General features: G+C 44.1%; 1 protein-coding gene across 11 annotated transcripts in view; it reads left to right on the top strand.

Annotated features, from left to right (window-relative positions):
* Positions 1-26,109, top strand: part of FAM13A (family with sequence similarity 13 member A) — a 135,810-nt gene that overhangs the window by 57,041 nt on the left and 52,660 nt on the right. For 8 of the 11 annotated variants that reach the window (XM_075149561.1, XM_075149560.1, XM_075149558.1 and 5 more), the window contains exon 7: positions 26,026-26,067. In XM_075149561.1, the coding sequence (XP_075005662.1) occupies positions 26,026-26,067 (42 nt within the window). Of the gene's footprint in view, positions 1-4,928; positions 5,027-14,604; positions 14,715-17,331; positions 17,436-26,025; positions 26,068-26,109 lie in introns of those variants that run through there. The other 3 variants (XM_075149563.1, XM_075149564.1, XM_075149562.1) reach the window with 3 other exon arrangements.

The following is a 26,109-nucleotide window of genomic DNA, read 5'->3' as shown; positions in this document are numbered from 1 at the left end:
TTTAGTTTGCCTTTCCAATATAAATTTTCAAGCATACAAAGGTGGCCTGCTTGGTGAAGGAGTGCCAGATGGACAGGACTGATCTAAGATCAGGCACTAGAAATTACACGGAGCGCAAGATGCAACCGAAATGTAAGGTGTCTCCTCTGAGTAATTAAGCGTATTTGATCTGCCCAGTTTAAGTTTTAACAGATGGCTGACTTTATTCCCATACTCAATCCAAAAAGGAAGGGGCTTTTGAGGGGTTTTATCTTTCTTGCAGGAATGATGATAGTACTAGTGTTGTTCAGACAAAACAGAGAATAAAAGAGTATCTATAGTGTATCTGTAAGACTATCTATCTGAATTTATCTATAAGATCTATCTGTCTAGAGCATCTAGAAGAGTACCTATCTAAGGGAGTATCTTGAGTTTTGATTGCTGGCACTTTGTCAATGAGGTGAACAAGTAATGGCAATTTGCTTTCTTGTAAAGTCCTTCCCTGAACATCAGACTGAACCAGTATCTTTTCGTTGTTCTCAGGATATTGAATTGAGTCTGTCATTCCCTTTCTTCTTGTGTCTAGTGCAGCACATGAAGGATTCAGGTTACTGTGGGAAATTGCTGTATGCTACTGAAATACGGGGTTGGCCTAATGTGGGAAACGGTGCTATTGACATGTCATGAAACGCGACACCGCAGTGTCTCTGCATACCAGCGCGGAACACAAAGCAGAGGCAGTGCTGCCAGACACGTAACTGAGTGACTTCACTCTGTAAGCAGGAGACGGGTGCTATTCTCAGCACTAGCGCAGACAGACAGACAGCACTCAGCTTACAAGACAAGTTAGCAAATTATGCGCTAACACCAGATTTTGAATCATAATGATGGTGGTGAACCATAGATGTCAAATCCGGTTTCTAGCCCTTGCAGGCACACATGCTCTTTAACTTCTAGCTGTGTCAGCTGTGTGGTTTACTGTCCCCAAGCCTGCCCCCAAAATTTCCACAGCCAGAATGCATCAGGTTCGTTTACACATCTTCATTAATCCAGCTCCTTTTGACTGAGATGAGTTAGGAAACAATTACCGAAGCAGGTCAGCTGGCAAAACTGAGAAGGCAATACAGTTCTACCAGCTAGACAGGGCCGAGCAGGTGGGGCTGGGTCAGACGTTACAGCCTCTTGTGTCGGTATGCTGGAGCTTGGCAGAGTGTGCCCCTGCCCGCACTCCACTGCATGTTGCGAGGTGTAAAGGGAAATCAAGTGCTCCAGAGTTGAAACAAAGGACTGCCGAGTCTCGTGTCTGGGAAGGTATGTGTGACTGACGTACTTCATGAGGAGCCCCAAAAAATTGTGATTCTTTTAGGAGAACATTCCCCAAAACGTGATTATTTGCTGTAGGAATTCATACGTTCCCATCAACATGTAATTCCTTAGAAGAGTACTGTTGAAGTATGGGACAGTTGGGCCAATACTGGCACAGGACATTAAGCACCAAATGAGATGTGTTTGTAATTAGGCAGAAGCCTAACCTCCATGCTCAGGCCCTGAGATAAAAGATGTCTGCATCTCTAATTTTACCTGGGAAATTAATAAACTGTAGAAATTAATTCTCTTGTAATCCCATTTTGTTCAAGAATGCCCTAGTTTTCTGTCCTGTATCACACTTCTGTACATATTTACCTAATTGGGTTGAGTATCTGCACTGCAGTTAACTTCCAGTACTTTTCTGTCAGTGATCTACTGCTGCTGCTGAAGGAGGAGCAGGTAATGCTTGCTGTTTTCTACCCAGCTCCAGGATGGCAGGTCGTTGGGCAGGACGGGATGGAGAGGAGGCCCTGGACCACACTTAAGAGGAATAGGGGAGAGAGGTCTCTAGCAGACCTAACACACTTGGGGGACAGCTGTCTGCGCAACAGTCAGAAACCCCAATACCCTGACATTAATGTAGTGCATTGATATATCAGGAGCGGTTTTAAACATGCTTTTGGCAGCCTTGTGTCACTCTGTGTAATCTAAGCTCACAGTCAAGTATTACCTGGTATTATCTCAGTGCAAGGCTACATTAGCACTGAGCGTTTTTACCTTTTTCAGCAGAAGGACTCTGGCATCTGACCTAGACTATAAAGTGCTTTGCAAACACGCTGCTATTCTTGTTGGGGGGTTTTGTGTCACAAGGTACAAACAGTTCTTAAATAAATGTTATCATTAATTATATGTAATTATCAGATACGTTTTAGTGAAATGACTGTATCTGCTCAGCTATCATATGATCTTTGTTAGAAAAGAATAAAGGTTGTTCTTGGCAATGATAATCATTTGCTGTTTCATGAAAACACCTGTGGTTTGTTCCCTTTCCATGCTCAGATACCATGATACGGGTGGATTAGAAGAGGATGAAGGGCTACATAGAATGGTAGATGCAGAACTCCACCTTTAGCAGGCTCACAAGTGTACAGTGAAGAAATAACCACACACACACGGCCCATAAGGCCCCCCCCAGCAAGGATTGTAATCTTTAATAAATTTTCAATCAGTTTTATCTAACACTGGAGCAGAGGTCTTCAGGGAGAAAATGAGAGGCTTCTGGTTGATTAGTAATTTTTGATACTATTTAAAATACCTCTCAGTATGTGTCTTCATACAGTTGACCTGAAAATGAAGATCTGCCTATTAAGTAGCAGCTACGGTTATGACTATGTCTTCTAGAATGGCTTACCAGTTTTTTAAATATTGCAAAGACATGTTATGCCTCCTTACAGGTGTGATATTCCTCATCGCAGGAATTTTTTGAAGGTGCTGCTGTCATTTGAAATATGTGAAATATCAGTTGCAGTCAAAACATATTGCAGAGCATAAAATCTGTATCACCTTCTGTTCACAACTGTTATCTTAAGAAAATGGTATTTGTAAATGTGATATGTTCTTTTTTCTGACCAAAATAGGTGGATTAACTATATGTACTCATAATCCCCACTAGCACATAATGTGTGTGTTCTCTTGAAAATTGCCTCATTATTATAGCTGTGTGTCAAGGGCAAACTGCTAATTATGCAGTAGCAGAAAAACATACCGGTAATGCAGTCTTCGAGTAAATCCCAAAACAGTGGAGAAAGAAAGAAAGGAAGTGGCAGGAGAGAGGAGACTGGTCCTCTGAAAGAAGGATGAAAGTCTGCAGGCAATATGCAGCCTGTTACATATTTCTGTGAGGCTTATCTCATTTTTGCAAGAGCTCCTGTGCAGAGCTTCAGAGCAGGGCAGCCAAACTTCCGGACCCTGGGAACCACACACATACTTTATCTTTACCTGGTTGAGAGCCACAAGACCCACGCCGCAGACCTCAGGAGCTGGGGGAGGCAGCAGCTTTAGGACTAGGGTGTAGGCAGGAGGGAATGGGGCTCCCTGGGGCCTTACCAGACCTCAGTGAGAGGATGCTAGGGTGGGCTTGCAGCTCTGTGAAGGTCAGAGTCCCTGTTTGGGTCCCTCTTTCTTTCTACTCTCTAGAAGGAAAAAGTCCGCTCAAAGTTCTGGTTCAGAAAGGGCATACATAACTGCAGTAGGAGCTGGAGTGATTTTGAATGTGCCTAGAGGTGCTAAAACTTAAGCGCTTCAAATAACAGATTCAAATGGATTTTACTTCAGGGATAGGATATATTAAGATTTAAGTGGATACAAAGGTAGGAGGGCCTCTTGCAAGCAATGCTCTTAGTCTTTTGTGCTAAACTTCATATACAAGCAAAGAAAAGGGGTAGCCTTCAGGCAGGAGGGAAAATGCTTCTTGCAGCCAAAATGTGAGGCAGGGGATTGTTGATGGTGAGCAGAAATGTCTTTCCTGATGCTGGCTCAGAGGTGCATGCTGTCTGCAGACTTTTGTTGTCACCATCCTGGATATTCTGCCTGGGAAAGGGCGCTGAAATAGGCTTTGTTGTTGTATATGGCTGTTCTAGCACTTGCTGGAGCTGCATCTCTTTGCAGTCCTGGTTTTGAAGGAGGATCCCTCAGTGGGAGGGCACCCTGCTGTTTGCGGTGCTGTTCGGCTCTGTGCGTGTTCCCTAGGTGGAAATACTGATCAAAGGAGTGCGACCGGGTACCCTTCCTTGCTAGTAGTGGTCAAGTGCTGGGGAATGGGTGCGTGTATGGCAGCCAAACTTTGTGAAAAACATTGTGCAGTTCCTGTGAGCCAAAGCGTAGAGCAACCACGGCAGTCGTTCAGTAAGCAAGCCGCCTTCTCCAGTACTTTCTAGCCATGTCTTTGTGTGCCAAAGATCATAAATTCCTGTTTGTGGCTGCAATCACAGCTGCAATGAGATTTGCCAGCACAGATACCCCGTGCTGGCTTTCTAACATGTGCATGTTCTCAAAGAGAAGGTTTGTTTATATCAACCTTTTGTTCACAAAGATCCTTACATCTGGCCTATGTCCTACAAATAAAGGGATCACATGCTGTAGTAGCCTCCCTAAAGTAAGGGGTGGGTTAATGTACCCTGCTGCACCCTCTGCATGTTCTCGCTGTTAATTGTTGAGGTATGAAAACACATGTATTTGTACACTGAGAAGTTTGTGCTTACTATAAACACTTTCCCTATTTATTGGCTTTCCTTTTAGCAGCTGCAGTTTAAAACCAAGGCAAGCCAAAACTTACCATTATTCTCTGGCATGTGATAAGAACTTGGATGCCTGTTGTTGCCAGAACAAACCAAACAGGGGGGCTGGTGTTGTTTGCTTAGCTGAGTATTTTTGTTTAGGTTTGGGGTTTTTTTGTTTTTGAAGTCTGTCATGCCAGTACATTCAGTCCCTATCCAAAGTAATAATTTGCCTTATCACTCAGGAGCCTTGCTGCCAGGTTTACATAAGGGATTGCAGCCAGGCAGCCGGCAGGGCTGCCCTCCGACAGCCATGGATTCTTCGAGAAAACTGCTCAGGAAAGGAGTAAAGGTCTGGAATGAGTTTGGTGGGGAGGTGGTGAGGGCAGTTGCCTTCTGCATGGTTTGGCAGCAGCCTCTGGTGGGCCCTGCTCTGAGCTCTCAGAGAGGACTTTTTATGTAAGGTATTGTTCTGTTTGTCACTTTTCTCTCTTTAAGTTGTGTTGAGTTAGTTTTTCCAAGCTGACTCATTTAACTTTGAGAGTACATTTGTCTCCACCCTCCTATGCAATCAATTCCCTTCTTTCTTGCATTGTGAGATGCTGGCAGTAGGAACTGCCTTACATAATGAGTTGTTAAGAAAAGCATTCAGTTTTCTAAAAACACAGCCACAAAGACATGTGATTTATGTGTCTCTCCAAGGTAGGTGACTGTGAATGGCGAGTCAGGGTGTGGTCTCAGCTCTTCCTGGGTTCTTCTCCCTTGTCTATAGCCACGATGTAATGACAGTCACAGAAACATGTAATTACGTAGATTTTTTTCCGTGCAAGTCACCTGGGTGGATTTCAGTTTACTTTTCCAAGCATTTGCCCTTTCTCTTCCACCCTGCACGGGTTACCCTTTTAGATTAGGCTTTGTCCATTACACTATTCAAACCTTACTATTTACCTCTAGCCATCTTATCTTTACCTCTCTATGCAAGATTTACCTGGTGACAAATTATGGCTTGTGGGATGGAGAACATTTTGAATCTGATGCCCTGACCTGTGCCACAGAAGTGGAGGTTCATCTTGGAAGCAACAAGAATCATAAATGAAACAAAGATCTGACAACTATTAGATGTAGGAAGCAGCACTTTAATGCCATAACGTGCATATGGAAACAAAAGTTCCTCTTTCAGTCCATGAGCCAAGTATATTAGCTTTTCCTGTTTCCTGGGACAGCATCCAGCAGCCTTAGAAACCAGAAAGGGACTACAGTAAGTTCACAGCAATTGAGTAACAAAGCTGAAAAAAACTGACTCCCTTTCTGTATCTCGGGCATTGTCCTCTCAACTAGAAGGATTCTTTATTTTGTCATCTTGTTCATTTTTTTTGTATCTGCTTTTGCTATGAGGAGAAAGTCCTTTCATCTCATGAGGCTGGTGGCTTTCTGATACCGACTCTGTCAGATAATAGTTTTTGCTGTAGGAAATAAGGTGCAAACATCTGTGACAATTTTGAAGTAATTTTCAAACAGAAGGATCGGTGACCTCCTTAATAAGGAATTTAAGCCAGCCTTGGAAATCTTTGTGCTTTTAATATTTGTGTTTACAAAAACCAAGACACCCATCACTAACCTGTCTTACTAGCAACTAGGGAAGAGGCAGAGCCCCTGCACTGTGACTTGACGCATTTTTACCGCAGTAAGTGAGTAGTTCCCTCTCCTGTAGCTTCCTTAGCCTGTCTCCTGAAGTGCCTGGTGCATTGTTCAGCTGAGGAGGTTCAGCATAGCGTGCCTTGTTTCCGCTAGCTCTGCAGAGCAAGCAGTTTTCTACCACCTGAAGCTGTGAGGTACTCCTTCCTGTGCAGCTTCCCAGAGGGGACCTGGGCCTGCGTCCTGCGGGCAGTCCGCAGGAAGATCAGCGGGCAGAGGTCACTGAGTTCTCAGCCAGGCTTGTTTGCTGCTGCAATTTCCCGGTTCAGCTGAAAGAACTGTGCATTTGGACGTTGTGTTCAGCACGTTGCAGTGTAGGCTGATGGAGTTCAGCTGTGACTTCCCATGACACATATGTATATTTTTAATCAAAGTGGTCAGCTGGCTGTCTAATAAGACAAGGCTGGGGGTGGCAGGGCAGGGTTGTCACTCGCTGCTCTTGTCACTTCGCTTGCATCTGTTTGTTTCTGAGCTGTTTGTTTCAGTGTTGTAAAATCCTCCTCTTTCATGGTCAGCGGCCATGAGAGATTTCCTCTCATTTTATCTGTTGTGAGGAATGTGATCCCAAGCTGACTGCTTATCTACGAATTGCACTTTCTCGCATTGGCTCAGTGCCTTCCTCCTGAGAGGGTTGCAGTTAGAAGTGTGAAGATAGTTCCGTTTCTGTACCGAAGCTTTCCTTTTCATTCTGCACCTGCTGCAAGAAGTGTATTTGCACTAGGGATGACTGCAAAGAGAGGCCACTAGGTAATTGCAAAGAAATTACTAAAGGCCACTTGGATGTTAATGACTTCCAGTCATTAAGGCTTTGACAGGACTCCTGGAAACAAGAGATTCCGCCACCAATTCTTCAGGCCCTTTCAGAGTCTCCAAGCTCTCTGCATTCAGAAAGCATTCAGAAAGTTTGAGTCACGTAGGGAGGGATTAATATCTAATAAAATAATGTTTTTATTGTCCTGCATTATGGTTAGGAACCACCTAACCACCATGAAATGATTACTCTCTTGGGAGCGCTGCTAACAGTGCACCATGTTTTATAAAATTTATAGAAGTTTCCTTCAAAAAAACCCACCCCAAAACTCCAGAAAGTGTCAAATTCCAAAAAAATAAAGTGACCACCATTCTGAGAGGGCTACTGAGCATCACAGAAAATAAGTTTTCCTCTAAACTCTCATTAGCTTTTGCTGGATTTATGCCCCTTGGGTAGAAAAACTTGGATTTTTCCCAGGACTGTGAAGGTGGGTTGGGAAGTTGCAAGCTTACAGACCTTTTTCTTGTTGTTCTGAATGTTCCTGATAACTAAGCATAGCTTATGCTGAACTTTTGTTTCCCTTCAGTATCCGCTTGTGCCACTCCTAACATTGCTCAGACTGGCCTGCAGCAGGATAGGAGCGTGTTTACGCAGCCTGGACACGTACAGAGTGGTTAGACTCAAAGCTGATGTTGCAAATGAGGGGCACAGCCGTGAGCTGCGCTGATTGAGCCCAGCGTCGTTGTATCTGGCTGCGCATAAACAATAATTTGTGTTTCTTGATGTACGCACAGCTGGGTGCAGGAAGAAGCCCTGGGACTGGCCTGAGAGATCTGTGCGCCGGTCAAATATAGTCAGGTTTTAGTAGAGCTGGTCAGAGTTCTCTTTTAGCCAGGATCTCCCTTGCTTCCGTGGCAGATGCATCTTCTAGCTTCTAGGCAGAGAGACGGAGTTATTCTCACCCAGCTCACTCTTCTCTTAGTGCCTCCCAGCCGGAGTCAGACTCTCCCGCCAAGTCAACTTTTCCCACCACCTCTCCCGGGAGCCAGGCCGGCCGCCGGGGCGCTTGTGCAAAGGGAGGACTCCTTTCAGTCACGTCATTAGCTGAAGAAGAGGAGCTATTTCTAGAGGGTTTTTCTTGAGGGTATCTGGCAGACTGCCTCCCTTGCCAACACGGATGGCAGTTTATCTTTCAGTGGAGTAAAAAGCCGCGTGCACCAAACGTGAGTGGTGTGGCCTGTCCCTCCGCTTTGCTCAGCCCCTTCTGATATGGTTGTTATTTTCGTAAGGCTAAGGGTGAACTATAAGCATTTCACTTAGAAGATGCTTTAGAACGCAGGAAACATGGTGGGTGCAGAGGCATGGAGTTCAAAGGATAGTAATTTTGTAGAGGATTGGAAGGATGTTGTCGGAAGGTGGGAAGTGTGAAACCAGTGACATTTTTGGTAGGGAATCTAAATAATGCAGGGAGTACCAAGGGGTCATTTAAAAATTCTTGGAATCTTTTTGCTGATAAATGAATGCTTTTTCTTCAGTGTTTTCTATGGCAAACATTTTCATTGGTCTGAAGCAGGTAAATTTGTAAAAGGTCTTTGTGCAAACCATTTTCTAAAAGTAACGGTTTAGAGGAGTAGGAGAAATTTCATTAGACATTAATATTTAGGAATTTCATTAGATTAGCAGAGCTTTCGAAAAAGCCTGCTTTGAAAATAACTTGTACGCGACCAGACTCCAGCTTGTTTCCTTGCTCTCCCATGCTCTGGCACTTGAAATAACTGGTGCAAATGAAGAACCTAGTGACCTGTTGCACAGCATGCTTTACCCTGTTCCCACAGCAGATTAGCTGGCACAACCATTCATTACTTGATGCTTTCCCAGAAAACCCTTTAGGAACCTACTCCCAATCCTCCCCCTTCTCCAGGAGGGAGGCTGAGAAATAATTTCTGGGCTATCCCATGGGGCGAGAGTCCTTTGGAACAAGTTAAAGCAGCTGACAAGCGGGTGTGGCAGTGCTTGCAAAGGACACTGCTGCTTAATGAAGAGCAGCCACTGCAGCTAATCCAGGTCTCCTGGGAGCTTGGGGTGCCCCTCTTGATGAGAAATGTGCTTGCACAATTATCTGTTGGCTGAGATCAGGAACTCTGAGAAGCTTTCAGGCTGGTGTTTACTTTTCTCCTGTCCGGACAAGTTTAAGGAACAAATTCTGGAATATGTTTCCTCCTTAATAGATTTTAACTAGCTTTGTTTATAAGCTAATTTGGCCTCCAAGTTGCAGGAAGGAACAGAAGAGCTACAGTGCAAAAAACCAGTATATTCCCCATGGATATGCCAGCAAAACCTGTATTTCTATGCCAGTGCAAAAAATAAAAGGGGTAAAATGAAGTCAACTGAGAGCAACCTGCTTCTCTTGGAGAAGAGGGGTATTAGTTAAGAAAACGAGTAAGAGAATTCTGCAAATTACATCTGGGCAGTTTGTCTAAGGCTCAGCGTTCCTGAACAGAGGCAACGGTAAGTTGTAAGAACATTAAAAATTCACCATCGTCTTTGACGAATTCTGTCAGTAGTTAGTTATCCTCACCGTTTAAAAATGTCTCATTTCTAGTCATAATTTGTCTTTGACTCCCAGCCATTGGATCTTGTTCAGCTTGTGAGTACTAGGTCAAATATTAACGTTTCCTGCGTGCATAGGCTGTTTTCTTTGAAAAGCGCTAAACATACGGGGTTTAGTTCTTGCGTTCCCTTCATGGGTTGTCTCTGAGCACTCTTCAATTTTTCACAACTTGCTTGAGAATGGGAATTCCTGAACCGATCAGTCTTCTGTAACAACCACCCCAGTAGGAAATAGAGACATAATACACGTTTTTCACGCAATATCCATGTTAATGCCTCTGACGTTGATTTCTTTAGCCGCACAGTCACTCAGAGCTTGTATAGAAGTGCTGATCTGGCGTGACGTAGTATCCCCCAGTAGGACCCGTCATCTTGCATATAGTTCCCAGATTTGACTCTTACATGGCTATACGGAAACTTTTAATGCTTCCTTGCACACAACATACAAAAAGAACCACCAGTATTATTTTACATTTCCTTTCAGATCATTGATAAAACAATTAAGTGATACAGGGCTGAGTACCAGCCTTGGAAAGTCACTATTACTATTTACCCCCTTTCTGAGGATTCTCCTTTTACTAAGTTTCGTTTTGTTCTTTCTTCCCGTTTGTGCTCTTTTGGACAGGGCCTATTTAATCGTCTGTCTGTTTTGTTTGGACATGAAGGGCTACAGTTTCCAAATCTGGTTTCTATTTACATGTGACTTGCTTATTTCATGTGTGCACACAAATTTTCTGGCCTAGGGGAGATTTTCCAGAGTATTTATCATTTGTAATTGCAGATGTTTATATGCATAGATACTCTAAAGACAAAAATGCATGTATCAATGCATGTATGTGTACATAAATAATGGCATTTTAAATTTTGTATTGGTGGTATTTTGAAAAGTACATTCTTTAATTTTTCAGTCTGATGATATCTTTGCTTTGCATTTAACGTTTCTGCCAGGGGGAAATTATTGCGTAACTTAGTAAACATTGTGGGAATACATTGATGGTATTGAGCAGAACTCCAGCATCTTAAAAACCCTCAGATTTTATCAGACCAGACAAGATCATTTTTCTTCTTTTTTTAAAAAATAGTATCTAATTTGTGTATGACAGTGCAGTGAGACAAGGGAAAACTGCTTTTCAGGAGGCAGACACAGCCACATCCTCATAAAATCCATTATCTAGATCACTTATACCTCCTATCTCTGGTGCTGTTCACAGATCCTCTCCTCTTGTTGCTTTATACGCTGAGAAAATCACTTGGTGTGCAGCTAAGTATGAAAAGGAAAGAAAGAGGAGAATCATCATCTGTAATGATGATTGACAGGAGACTTCCTTTCCAAACACGTATTCATTCTTTAAACATCAATGGTGGTGGAGAAAAGTGATTATTCCCACCGGTGTCTTTTTTCCTTTTTTGAATTTCAGTGAGAAATTTGCAAATCAAATAATTTGAACCCAGGTGTTGCCTTGGCATTGGTGCTGAAGTGTGGCAATATGTGTCGGTATTTTAGGGGGCTTTATCGTTTTTATTGTTATTTGCTGTCTGTTTTCCTGAAGCATTCATGATACACTAAGGAGCATACAGTCAATGGAGAGGATGCTGTGCCTGTCCTGAGAAAGGTTCCCCCCCCCCCCCCCCCCATCCTCTGTGTGTATGTTTGGTGGTACCATAAATAGCCACTGCAGTGCATTGTTGCTGCCAACAGATGAGTTTGGCCTTTCTGAGCAATAGGAATGCAAGAATTGTATGAAACTTGCAGAAGAGGTTTTGTTTTCTGTGTTTAACATGGGAGAACAAATTCAACAAGTACAAACAAATCCATAACAAAATGTTGTATAATCCCAGGTTTTATATGTGATAACCCAGCTTGAATTATGCAAGTTAAAAAGGGTGTAAGAGGGCAGGGGGAGGGTAGGAATTCCTGCCTCTATCAAGTAGCAAGTTGGCTTTAACATAAACATCTGTGAGAAGGATGTGGAATTGTTTGGAGATAAGACTGCAGTTTTCTGGTTGCTTTTGTCTGCCTACTTTGTGCCACAAATACATCACTTGTGGCCCGAACCCATGAGCAGGGGAGGTGAAGAATTAAGGAGTTGTGTGCTCGTTGAGCAGAGTGAGAGATTCAAAGGGCCCATTGAGATGATGCAAACTGAAGTAAGGTGGCGTGCACTGTGGGGCTATTTCCCACTGTTTGAGTAGCAGGTACTACTGCTCTTACCGATGGTTGGCCACTGTGCCCCACAGTAATTTTTTAAATTTCACTCTCTTTGACATTTCTCCATGTTAAAAGCTTTTATTGCAATATTTGCAGCTCCTCCAGAAATAATTAAAACCTTGGGAAACCTGCAGTGCTAGCAAAAGTCCACCAGCTGCATTTTTTCATCTTTGGTCTCCTTTCCTTTAATGGGTGTTGAAGTTGCATGCCAGTGGGTGTGCAAGGAAACGTAAGCTAGGGTACCTCTTCTTAGTCATGATGTTTTTGGCAATGTTAAAGAGGCAGATGAGGAAGGAGAGGAGAAAACTGGTACCCCATTGAGAGGACTCCAAAAGAAGAGAACAGAAACAGAAGGTGGATCTGAAGGTGCTGGTGCCCCAGGGAGCCCTGAGCAACTTTAATGTTCTCCCAAGGCATCTGGTTCATTTTAGCATGATGCCATGAACTAACCTTCTTCACTGATGCTAATTCATAAATTAATCTTTCTGGTTATTACAGCATCTCTTTTTATTAGTGAATTCTTTGTCGAGGATTTCAATACTTTTAAGCTCATTTATACAGGCAGTTACGACAAAATAGCTAGGGTATAAATTCAGAGCACAGCAGCTACTTGAGTTATTCCACTACTGTTTATTCAGCAAGCTGCTCTGGAGAACCCTGACTCCTTCCCCATGTAGATGGGTCCTTAGTTAAATGTGGAAAATCATTTTTTTCTTTATTGGCATACTGATGGTAACACTCAGTTTACAGAAGTGTAATAAACTATGAATAATTGTGTGTGTATAAATAAAGACTGGCCAGGAAGAGGCAATTTGATTTATTGTCAAATTGTGAAACAGTACAAGGTGCTTTTGTTTTATGCTGAAGAAGTTTTATATAAAATCTTTCTCTCATGGTTTTAGTTTCTTAAGAGGACATATGGCGCATTTAACAGGAAGTCATCAAGATATTCATTTAATTGCCACAGATAAGAGCAGCCCAGATCCGTGATGGCAGAGTGCTTTATCAGCACTGCTGACTTTCCTAAAAAGGGGCCCTGTGCTGTGCCTGGCGTGACTGTGGCGCAGCAGAACGGGCTTGTGCTGAGGCAACGGGCAGAAGCATTACTAATGCACTTCTTCCAGTCAGCCTGCTGACAGGAGCAAATATTAAACAGTTCAGCGTACTGAAGCGGAGCCACTTCTCGATTGATCTCTGCATCTCTACTCCATGCCGCTGCTTTCTGAGGCTGCAGCTGCCTGCTGCTCTTGTTTTTAAGATAGAAAACGCCCCTGCCTCCTGCTGAGAAAGGTCAGGATCTGTTAGGCATCCCTGTGAAATGTCTGATATCCTTCTGCTAACTTGTGAGAGTCTGCTGCTTCTCCAGAAAGCTGATGTGGCTCGTGTCTAATTCACATGACCTACATCTGTATGGAAGTCTTGAACATACAGGTACTAAGCTCTTTGCCACAGCTTTCTCCCAGACTAGTGCCAGTCCTCGCTGGGGTTGAAGGTGACGGTGCTTTTAATATTGACTTGAATTTTTGAAGATTGGCGTGCCTGGCTGTGCCAGAATTAGCCATTAGGCTTTTACCACCTAAAATGTTGAAAGGATCCATTCTCTTATGCCCCTTTGTCAGTTTGAGATTGCCCCTTTCTCCGTTGCATAAAGTGTGTGATGTGGTAACGTCGTTCACAGGTAGGGCAGCAGCAGCAGCGTTTCTGTCCGATGTTGGGGGAAGTTGAAGGTGATTCCTTAGGCATTCTGTGCAGAGGAGGTGCAGAGGTAAAAAAATAAAACTTTGGGTATGCTCCTTCAGCAGCCATCAAACATTTCAGTGGAAGACCTTCTGACAGATTCTGTACTGTTCATTTTCCAAGGCTGCTACGTCCTGGAAAGTGACACATCCATTGTGTGGGGTTCTTTTGTTACTGCTCTTCCCAGCCCTGAATTTCCACCAAATGAAATGGTGTGATTCGTTGTTTCAGGGCAGTATTAGGTCAGCAGCTGCAAATGTAGAAGCAGGAGTGCTTGAGGGTGGCCCACTGGGAACGTCAGTAAAAATGAGTTCGGCTTCTGCTACACTTCTTTCTTCATTTCAAATGTTAAGGGAAGAGTTCTTATATGTTCCTCTTCGATGTGTGTCCGAATCGGTTGGCCAACTACTGCGCAAACCCTCTAAACCCCAGTGGCATCTACTGCAGCGCAAAGGGATGGTAAATTCAAAGGCCCAGCTGTGCCAGCCCCTGTGGACACCTACACGCGGTGGAGGCGCGGGTATGCAGCGGCGCGCTCTGCGCAGCTTGCGGGGGGGGAGCAGCCCGGCGATGGTATCGTAGAGCTTCGGGTGGGCCAGGTGCACGCCGAGTGCCCTGCCCGTGGGCATCCCGCCCGCCCCGAAGAGGACCCAGGGCCGCCGCGGCCGTGGGGAGGGAGGTTGGGGGTGACTACATTGCACCCTGGGTGACATTTAGGAAGGGGGGGGGGGGCGGGTTATGGTTACTGAAGGGATACAAAAGACTTGTGGGGTGTTTTTGTTAAAAGGTATCCTGTGGTAACTAGCCCTCAGCTTGTGGCATTTCTTGCAGGTCCAGGACCAGCTGGACATCATAAACCTCTTTTGGTTAACCTGTGTCTGCCAAGGCCGGTGGAGCGGGCCGGGGCCGGGGCGGGTGTCCCTCGCTCCCCGGCGGCAGCGAGAGGGGGCCGGGCGGGGGCCCTCGGCGGCGGGGCGGGTCGCCGTCAGCCGCCAACCCGGGGCTGGCGGCCCCTTTGCCCCGCCCCGGGGCCGGGCCGCGCCGCCGGCTCCCCGCGGCGAGGTGCTGGCGGCGTTGCGGGCGCGGCGCGGCGCGGCGAGGCGGGCGGCCCCATGGCCAGCATGGCGTGCGAAGTCATGCCGCTGCAGAGGTACGTGTCCGGCCGGGGCGGCCCCCGGCCCAAAACGCTGCGCGGGCAGGCGGGGCGTGGGGCTTGTGCCGGGCTGCCCGGCCCGGGGCACGGGGGAGCCGGGACTCCGGCCCTGTCGGGAAGGGCAGCACCGCTCCGGGCCGGCTGCCCGGGCAGCGTAACAGGTCAATGTATTAATGGGGCTCCGGGGATGGGGGAAGATCTCTGGCTTCCTCATGCGGAGGAGGGGGCTCGATGTAGCGCCCCGAAATCCGCGCAGCCCTCTCCCTGCGGGGAGCCTGCCGCCGGGTGGGAGCAGCTCAGAGGTTTGTAGGGATTTAGGTGCCCCCTTTCCGGCGAGCGGTGGGGGTCTGACGGCTCCCTGCGCCCGGGCAAATCTCTCCCTCCGGCCGCTTCACTGCAGCAGGGGCTGTAATGCGGTAAGGGAGCCCAGCCGAGCCCGGCCGGGCTTACCCTATGTGTACCCCACGTATAGCTGTCTGCTTACACATCCAGCGTGGTCTGCCTTTGCAGCTGCTTGCACAGCATGGGCGAGAGGTTTAGTTTTCGGAGGAAAAGGGCTGTTTTGTTTCCAGAGTGTCGAGACACACCTCCCTTCAGCACCAGCTGTGAGCGCGTACCTGTGCTGGCATGTGCTCCTGCCACAGTATGGCAGGGATAACTGCAGTCAGGCTTTTGAAATGGAACTGCACAGACCCAGTGGGGAGGGAAGAGAAGTGTACACAGTCCTTTTACTCGGTCATTAATTATATATTTTTTTTTATTACTCTTTCAGTTCTCAAAATTAAGCGTTCTGTACCTCCTTAGCCTTATTCGAACGGGCTGAATATCAATCTTTATGTAATCTACAAAACAGTAAATAAGTAATTTAGCATGCCGTTTCAGCACTGTGGTGGTGCTGTTTCAGCAGAAGCTGCGGAGTTGCTGCTTACTTGGACACGATAAAATAGTAACTGAAATTGCTGCCTAAACTGTTATTGTCTTGATAAAGCACGGGGTCCTCTGCAGATAGATGTGGAGGAAGTCTCTTTTGCAGTAATGCAGTCGCGGGGTTCCATGTTGATGACTGCAGAGAAACAGAAATGTGGTTTGAATGTCTTAAAGAAGTAGTCATAGTGCATCGTTCCTATTTGAAGGACCAGTATGACATAATGTTTTTAACCTTTTTGTGTTCCCGAGGATCTGTGACTGCCTTAGCTTAGCGGAGGTCAGAACAAGTGGTTGTTATTGTGCTCTTGACTATTCACCCCAGGGGAAGATAGGTTTCACAGGGTAGCTCTAATTAGATTCTTTGTTTTTTGTTGTTGCAAGGATTAACTCTTGATCAGTTAGAAATGCACTCTGCACTTTAAAACTGAAGATTTTTCTTCAAACTCCCATTAAACCTTGAGCATGGTACAGAATTGTTTGAGCTTTGCAGTAAAAAAAAAAAATTCACAAAGTCTAGCTTCTTTTCCATCTCCTTGATCTATTTTTAGGATGTGTATATTATACTTTTAGCACCTAATTTTCTTTGGACCCCAGGGCAGACAAGCACAGACTCCCGGATCCCTTCATAGCGGCATTCTCCAGGTTGCACCTTTATTTTCCTATTCTTCCCCTTGGAACGTTGTCTCCTCCCTTCTTAGTGCAGAATTTTGCCGTGGAAGAGGGTCTTGCTGGCTTCAGGCATTTTTTTTTCAGCTTCAGGAAAGGTGATGCCTGATAATGTTTAGTACCAGCGCGGGTAGCAATATGCTTGTAGTTCCTGTGAGGTGGACAGGCTGATGCTGCTATTCCGGCTGAGGGCACGGACAACTTGCAGTGCACGGTTCCTGTTGCTGGGTCTAAAGCAGACTAGTAGCAACCTCCAGGTGCTGCAGCTCAGGGCATTTCCCAAACCGAGAGCACCCGTCTTCCCCTCTCAGGAACGGGAATGAGCTGCCAGCAATGATTGCGGTTGGTTCCCTTCCTGGGTGGATAAACTCCCTCCCGTCCCCTGCAGGTGCCCAGCTCTGTGCTCTCTTTGGGCCACAAGCTGGCCATGCTGAGCCTGCCATGGGAACCCTCCTGTGCTGAAGTGATACGAATGCATCTCTGTGTGACTGGTGTGTAAAACTTGGGAGAGGGAGAAAGGATCTGTTTAAGAAGCTGTGACATTTAAATAGCATTTGTCACTAGAGCAGCAAAGTATTGTATCTGCCAAGGTACCTGTAAGTTGTGAGTGTGTCTTCCTAAAAATCGTATAATGTGCTTGCATAGAGCCATATGTACTATACGGTGTCATTTTATTCTATATATAGATGTCTGTGGAATGGCACATGATGGGATATGGTGGCCTGCTGCGAGGGAGTGACAATGGGGACGTCAGGGTTATATTTCGTTGCATGGGAAGAGGTGGAAGGCCGAATGTGTTGAACCCTCCACTGCAATAGGTACTATATTTCCCAAGCACTGTAAAAGGCACCTGTGAATGTCACACAGTTAGCATTACTGATTTTCCAACAACCTATCCACCAGTAATTGTCTCTTCTATTGCTATTGTTTTCTGAATAACAATAGCTTACTTTAATAACGTAGGTTCCTAGTTAGAGTGTTACTAATGCTGTTAATGTATGTTTTAATTCATTTATTCTAGCTCAGTCTATCGCAGATTTAACAAAAGCTGTGCAAAGCTGAAACCTGTGGAAGCCACCTTTGCCAATCGCATCTGCCAGTTTCCATAGGAGATAAGAAAGACAGGTACACACTTGGGCCTTGTTTGTGATCAGTGGCCTCTCTTACTTTGCACTTTGCTGAAACAAATCAAGGCAAAGGAAGAGTGAAGCCATCACAAATATTTTTAGAAAGTGCATCTGATAGAAGTAGGAAGTATGAATGATCTGTTTCTAACCTGTATAGCAGCAGTTGTCTGTATGGACTGTCTCTCTTGCAGTCATCATTGGGGTGGTTTGATTTACTTTACTGGTTTGTTTGCTTGGGGTCTTTCACAGATACCCAGTATTTTAGCCTGAGAACACCATTTGTATTCCACCGCACTTTCTTCTTTTTTTGGAATGACTGCTGTGTTCTCTTTAACAGATTAGTGAGTGTTTGTGTTTGTAAAGTTGTATCATAAATAAGTCTGATCCTTTGGACTTTGTTATCACTTTCTATACAAAGTACTGGGAGAGCTTGACAAGCCCTAGTGAAGTATGTTCTGGAATATGTATGTGAGGCGAAGTGTGTTCTCTGAGGATGGAGAGAACTTGTATCTGATCTGATTTTTTTCGTTTGGTTTTGGGTTTTTTTTTTTTTCCTGGTGGAAGAATGAAGACAAATTCAAACCTGTAGTTCTCATCTTCCTCAAGTCATAGTCATAGCCTATTACAAAGTGCTATGTGAATTTTTGGCCTTCCAGGCTGACGTTTGACCCACAGCTGGGTACCCTGTCTTGTCAGAGCTGACATGAAGAGTCTGTGGAAGCTCTTCCTGGGTACCACTGGGTGGGCAGTGCAGGGGGGCTGTGACTAAAAGAGGAAATTGATGTGGAAATTTTCTGCGGTGTTTGCCTCCAGGGTGTCCACCTGATTAAGCAAGAAAATATGAATATTTACCTAAAAATGGGCTCTTAGATACCTTTATTTGAAGCATGCAGGCTTTTAACAAACAATCCTGAAATTGAAATCGCTGGTTACCTAGTAACAGTTCTTCACCATTATAATGCAACAGGTATGTGTGCGTTATGCAACTTCACACTGTTAAATTCTGAGAAGAGGTGAGACTTTGGCTGGTACATTCATTCCGCCTCTTTCTGAGCCATTTTCTAGTTTTATCCTAGTGAGGACTATTGCCAAACCACAAGTAGAAGAAAAGACACTGCCCCGTCTTTCATAATAAGCCCCAACTAGTTTAAGAAGTAAAACAACAAAAGCAAGCTGTTTAACATTGACGTCATTTTATAAAAGATAAACATATTTGCAATCCAGGAGGATAGTGAGTAGAAAATAATTATACAAAATTATGCTGTCAAGGGTTCCGGTAGATTCAGATATGTTAATATAAATGGAAAATCAGCCTCTCGCTCACGGTGCCATTTAATCAGCAAGAAGTTCTGCTCATTTCAGCTTGCCATGGGATAGCCTGTACTTCCCTGATGTTGCTTTGAAGCGGGAGGGGGTGTGCAAAAAGGTTTCAGTGTATTTTTTTTTTCCCCTCGTTCAGGCAACATGCCTCAATCTCAGTGCCCCCTCACGCACAGCCTGCGCAGTTATGCCTGTGGATAATGCAGTATATTCTCAATGTGTATGGCTGTGCTGTATGTTAGGGTTTCCTAGAATTAAAAGGCCCCTACTCTAGTCTTAGGTACTTGTCCCTTAATCTTGGCTGTGGAAAATAGAACAAGAAATAGTACATGCTCCTCAGATGTGTGACAGAGTGATCCTTCATATTCACCTCAGCTCGTCTCTGTGAAATAGTAATATTGGTATTTTGAATGCCAGATAAAACAGGAGAAGCTCATGCTTTTGGAAGGCTAATAGGGAACTCTTCCCCCAAAGAGGTCCCTTTCTACAGCCCTGCAGTTACATTGCTGCACACTGTGATCTCACAGACTTAAGACATAACTTAGCTGAGAGACCTTTAGGAAAAACACTGCTGAAGAAATGGCTTTGGGGAAGACGGCGGGATCCTTTGGAGATTAATATTTAAACCAATACCAATCCACCCCCGCCCAAGTTATTGGAGATATTTTGCGGAGTATGCGAGTTCAGAATAAAGATGATGGGTTATCCGCCTAGTATTTTGACATGTGGCTCATTTGGTGAGTAGCTTACGCAGGTACTTAAGCATGAGCTTAACTTGGTTTCAGTGGTAAGTATGGTTAGGTGTAAGTGTAACGATTGTGAAGACTGGAGATAAATATCTGAAACAATGTTACGGTTTTGACTATAAAAGTTACTCTTCAGGGAAAATGCAAATGTTTGCATGGAAATAACTCTCCCAGAGAAATAGCTGTTAAACATTTGTTTCTTTGGCAGTTACTATAATAGTGCATTCCTCCTCCCTCCCCCTCTGATTAAGGGTATAGAGCAAGGGTGGCATTGCTCAACAACTGGTGGTAAGTGCTGACTTTTAATGATGACCATTGTATCACCACAGTGTTATCGCATTAGATTAAATTTATGGTTAGTCTTGCATCAAGGATGGTATTATTCTTTCTTCTTTTGCATAACATACCTCAATATTTATTTGAAGGAAATTTATTTTGAAGGCTTTATTTGAAGGAAGAAGCTTATATTGCCTGCTATTTCTCATTTGCAAAAACATTACCTTTTACCCACTGCTGTGAAGCACAAACTATGAATAAATCACTCTATTGAGAAAAAAAGTATGCAATAAATTTTCATGAGCAGTTTCAATCTTGCGTTTGTCGCAAGCTTGAAATAACTTTTATGGGGAAATGACTTGGGGGGAGAAGTGCTGAAAGATTTGTGACTAAGACAAGACATTCAGCAAAAAGCACTACTGTGGCCTCAAAATTGAGACTTCCTTGAAGCTGTTTTTAGTGCTGTTAATGTTGAATGTCAGAATAAGTAAATAAACAGTATTGTTACAATCCTCTGCAATTGCAAAAATTGCGTGTCTGTTAATCCAAGGTGGCACAGTGGTTCTAAATGGTGAGAAGAAAACAAGAGGGAGATGACTTTAAAGTCTTAACAAGTCATCCAAGCTTAGCCTTCCTTCTCCCCCCAAAAGCTGCATTAACTTTTGATATCATTAGTAGTTTGACGCCACTGAATTTTCAATGCCTTTTTGTTTGATTGCCTTAAAATTAGAAGCCGCTATCTCATTGCCTGAAAAAAAGTATTCTCACTAAAAAATAATTAATTTCTTTTGAAGTCCAGAATATCTGTGGTGGAATAGAAAGCAAGCCATTTCTTTATCTAACTTTTGAGGTCAGAACAAATAGAGCCTATGGCAAGACATTACGAAAACATGACCTTGGCTGAGCAGCATGACCCTGCCAGTGTCTAGGCCCTTCATGTCTGGTGCAAAATGTTGACATTTGAGTCAAAGTATGTTTTAATGATTGTAAAAAACAAAAACAAAAACCCACACCATATTTTTTTAATTTGATTGACTAAATGTCCCATTTAACTTTTGAGAAGAAATGTGGAGTAGGAAAGCAGCGGTAGCTTTACAATGGAGGTTCCAGTGCCAGCAAGCCAGGACGGAAGAACTGCTGATAATTAAGTGCAAATAAAACAAGGGAAAAGGGCCCTGAGCCACCCTCTGATCTGGGGTGAGAGCTCAGGCCAGCAAGGGGGCTGGGACAGGGGTATCCCATATGCATGTAAATAAATTGGGAACTCTCTGTCTAAATGGGTGTTTTACAGCTTCAGCTCTGGAACGGGCTCAGCAGCTCCCTTATTCTTTCTGAAAGGCAAGATAAGACATTAGGGGGAAAAAAAAAAAGGAAAACCATCATGGCATACTTGAGAATGCGATGGGTGAACGGTTGCCTTTAACATTCCTGTTGCAAAAGGGAGAGGCAAAAAAAGGTAACTGTGGTTCTGTAATGGAAATTTATCGTTTAACAGTTAGACTTCACCCAAGCTTTCCTATTTCCTTCTTTAGAGACAGAAAGGATGTGTTGCGTAAATACTGTAAAATACATGTGCCTGAAAATCCTAAGATGTGCTAAACTAACTGGTGGGCGATACTGGTGTTCCTTCCAATCTGACAAACTTTTTTGTTAGCTCAGTGGAGGTCACAAACATAACAATATTACTTCTTTAGCCGTAACATAAAGAGAACAAGTTTTTTCAGGTTGGCTGATATTTGTTTTGGTTTTTAGCAAGAAGGAAGTGATTAGATATTTAGATGTCCTTTAGGAGTGTGAGAAATTGTTCTCCCAAGTATTGCATGAAAGAGCAATTCATTTCTGTTTAATCCCTTGGCTTAGGTGAGCTGTGTATATATCTGAGAAGAAAGAGGCTGCTGTATTTTGCACTTACCTGCTTGGCCAGGTAATCAGCAATAGTTGAATAAACAACTGAATTTTTTTTAAAGTTATTTCATCCCTTCAGTGCCTTCTGGCCATAAAGCATGTGTAAAGCTGGACAAAACTATGAGGGTATAAAAAAAACCCCACAAAACAACACACCACCTAATTTACTACTAAACCTGCTTGCCTAATGGATAAATTCTTTGCTGGGCAAGGTAAAAATTTAGACTGTGTAAGAGATGCATATCAGAACGACTTGTCCCTTCCATACTGTGGACGGCTGACTTGGTTTGGCAGGTCACTGTGCCAGGTATTAAGCTTTCCTTTCTTTCTGGAAGGGTTGTATATCCCTTTAACCAAAAAGGAATTATGCAGCCCAAGTACAGTAGAGGTAAATGTTAAGCATATCTTAATGACTTCTAGCATTTTCTTTTGAAAGGATACATGGTAGAAAGGGCTTCCTAGCAATACTAATAAACCCTTCAGTACAAGGTGTTTTAAAAACAAGTAAGCAGTTGTTTTTTAATCAGCATAGTGTGAGTGATAGTGATGAAGAGACCTGCGTGGAAGGCTTTAAACTAATTTCTAGCCAGTTTATTGTGTAATATCAACTGATGATCATTTATGATTCATATCTTGTACATTTTTGCTTGCTTGCCTGTCTCTTCTATATCCGAAACCATGTGATTAGGTATACACAGGTTTAAAACCTCTCTCACACAATTTTCATTTCTTTCATTAAACTAATCTGTGCTTGTGTGTATAATATAGGCATATCAGTTTATTCCCTTACAACATTAACAATTCATTATTTCATAAAGTATTTGAATCAAAACAGAATCCTTGTGTGCTAAGTAATTGCAGTAGGGCTTGATAGTCTCACATCTAATTTGAGGGATTGTGAATTATATGAAATAGCTGGTTTAAATTTGTTTGTAATTTACGCAGCTCATGTCTTCCAGCTTGCACAGATGACTTCACTAAGGTGCATGAAGTTAGGGAAAGATGTTTGGGATACGTTGTTTTTAATGATTTAGGGGGGAAATGGATAATGTGCTTTACTTAGATGCAGGAGATCTTTTTAAAGTTAAAAGATTTTTATGGTTTTTCAAAGGTCTAGATTTCATACTAGGTAGCTTGGAACTCTTCATCCCAGATGAAGCTACTGATCAGTGCTGCATGTGTAAAACTATAAAGCGCTATTGGATAAGAAAGGTTATGCACAGCTACAACTATTATCAACCATGTGAAATTTTGAAATGTGATGATCTAAAGGAGACTGGTATTTGGTTTCTGACTTCCCTAGAGCTTCTTTCTCCCCCATTCCCAGCTAATGTTCTTAAAATACTTGTTTCTCCTCAGTTACTTTGTGTAAGTGGATAATGTTTTTTTGTACAGAAACAAAACTTGCTTGAACTTCTGAAGGAGCAGTTGTACTTGCTGTGGAAGAAAAGGAAGGGAACGCCAAGAGGTTTCAGAGTCCGTGCTGAATACTGCTTTTCCATCAGATCTGTCAAAGCAGCTAGTGGGATTATGAATACAAGAAAGTTATTTGAGCTTTTTCAGTATCATTGTGCTTCTGTGACTTGGAATTTAATTACAAAGTCTGAGATGATGAAGGGTTTTTATGATGGAAAAGAAAGCATGTTTGGTGTGGCTTTGACAACTGCCACTTGCACACGAAGCAGCATTTGGTGTTGTCATTTGAAGTTGCATTGATGCACAGAAATCTTGATGGGGCTGTGAACTTTTCTCTACATGAGAAAACATTTTTATGTTTTGTGTCCGCCACTGGGACTTGTTTGCATTGAGATTACAAGTACAGCCATTAATGTAATGAACTGAACAGAACAAAAAGCTCTACCAGCAGCTTTGTGAGTTTAAAGTAGCTTCTTTACTTTTTTTTTTTTTTAAGGTGTATATTCCGTGAGTGCTAAATAAAGAGAGAACTTATGCATGCTAGCTGTGCACACCGTCAGGGGAGGGAGCCTGTACCTGGCAGAGGTTCTTACCCATGGCTTTGTTGCAAGTCGTCTTCTGGGAAGGGCAATGATGGGCACTTCCATGTTTCCCTCCACTTTTTCTAGGCAGTCTCAAAGCTGTAGCAGTTTCTCGCGAAGACCCTTCAGGTGCTGTTTGCCGCAGGGCAGCTGCGTTACCTACCTTGCTGCAGGCAGGCGCTGTCAGCCCGCCTTGCACTGCTCCCTGCGCAGGCCGGGTCTCGGAGGAGGGTGACAGCGGCGTTCAGTGCTCCCGCAGCAGTGGCCGGCTGCAACTTGCTCAGGCCGCTGAAGATGGGCTTGTGAAAGCGTCAATAAAGTTTTCGGTAGCAGCTGTGCTCCCAATCGTCTTGGGGAGCTGCTGAAAACTGCCCAGTCACTGTTGTGTTACAGAGGCGATGCGAGTTTTGGCAGACCGCGCTGATTTCGGAAGCAGCTTCTCTTCCTTCCGGTCCGTGGTATTTGGTGTTACCCTTGAATCAGTATTTCAGGCTTCCCGCGCGACGTGCTGGAAGGTTTTTTCTGTAGGTGTCTGTAGTTGTCTCTTTATGAATCTCTGCGTACTGTAGTGGGGGGGGCGGGGGGCACGAAATGGTGCAGAATTAAACCTCCGTGATTTTTTTCTGGCACACTGGCTTGCTGATCTGTCTGCCTTCCTGGCCTTTCCGACTCCCTTGCATCCTGCCTCCTCCCTCATGCTCTTGCCCCCTGGATGAATTTGGCATTCATATTTGTGGATCTGTTATAACATTGGTTGGGTTCAAAATGAGCCACGGTGAAATCTGCCTCTGGCTATATTCAGTGTGAAAGCAGGGTGCTTACCTGGCTGCAGGCCAGCTTCAGCTCTTTCAGTTTCTTGCTGAGGGAGCGTCCTGCGAGCTCTGGTGGAAGCTGCAAAAGGTACCTGTGAGTATTTGATCTCCTAGCTACAAAACCCACAGAGATGTTCCTTTCCCCTTTATTCTGTGCTTAGAGAAGCTTTTGTAAACCAATAAATAAAATCCTTCAAAATTCAAGAGATTAATGGACTCGGGCTGGCTTTTCAAAAATTGTTCAAGCTTGATCTACTTCAGATCCCTGTTGAAGTTGGTCGGGGTGTCGGGGCGATCAAAGCCCCCAAGTGACTTGAGTTTGAAGCTGAGCTCACCTCACCTAGAGCGTTCTCCCATATTCTCTCATCCTCTGAACAAGCTCAAAAGCAATGGGTGCCCTCACAGCGTGGCAGTGCCCCGCGACCTGTGGCTGAGTACCTGTGGCAAATTGCTGAGTGCTGGCGCAGTCCCAGGCTGCTGGAACAGCAGGAAAGCAGCAGGGAAGTGCTTGGTTTCCAGCGCCTGTGGGATGTTATCCTTTCTGGTTTTGTTAAGTAATTTATGCAGCTTCCCGTCTTTTCTGCCTTTTTGCTGAACTTGCTGTGCTCTTCAGCAGACTCAGTTAAAAGTCCTTTGGGTACAAATCGACCTTGGTGGCATTTCCTGTATGCTTGGAGGAAGGCGAGTGTCCTGCTCTGCAGAGTTACAAGGCCTAAATGCCCTGCAAGGCTGACCATTTATCTGGTTGGAATGAGTAGGTGAAATTCGTTTGAACCCTTTCTTACAGCGGCATGGTCTTAAATTCCCTTAAACCATCAGTCCACCACACCCTTAAGCTTCAGCGCACCAGGAGCTCATTCTTACCCTTGTGCAGCACAGGCATGATGAGCTGGATCAGGGAACTGGTCAGCAATGCACACCAGGTAGTTACATTTGGGCCAGGTCAGTTGACCACTGAAACACTGTTTTGTCAGAGGAGCTCCACACCAGCCGATGGCAGCCCCTAATCTCAAGCCTAGGGAGATTTCAGCATAGTCAAATTGGCTTTCCACAGGAGCAATGAAACTGGGGAATTTGTAGCCTCATGCCTACGCCCATGGCCATTACTTTGGTCTCTCAAGATGCCATTTGGGTTTTTTCTCAAATTTTGCTTTAATAGGCAGGTTGTTTAATTCCGGAACAGCATATGGCAAAAGGCTGTGGTGGTTTGCTGGCAAAATGCTTTATTGTTGCTATGGGAATGATCCTTGCACTGCTGCAGAGCCGGAGTGACTCCTGGCCGTCTAGCAGGAGATCTGTTACACCACATTTGTGGGCACTGAAAAACGAGTTGGATTCTCAGGATTTATGGAATATAACTTAAAGCTTTCTTCCATGAGTACAACCAGAGGACAAGGTAGACATAAGTGTTACCTCTGTAACAGGTGTACTGTTTCACTTTTGTTACCTCTGCTTTTTAAGAGTGAATATCTTGAACTGCAAATACAAGAGAGAGTTGCCTACTAACTTTAAAAAATATGTTTTGTTTTTAGCTCCCAAGATGATGAGCGGCCTATGTCACCCTTCTACGTGAGGTATTTACTCAATTGTTTTGATTTATTTTTCTGTGTGGGCTT

This window comes from Calonectris borealis, chromosome 4, assembly GCF_964195595.1.
Source record: "Calonectris borealis chromosome 4, bCalBor7.hap1.2, whole genome shotgun sequence".
NCBI lineage: Eukaryota > Metazoa > Chordata > Aves > Procellariiformes > Procellariidae > Calonectris > Calonectris borealis.
Note: the sequence above shows the minus strand (reverse complement) of the source record. Positions and strands in the feature narration are given on the sequence as shown.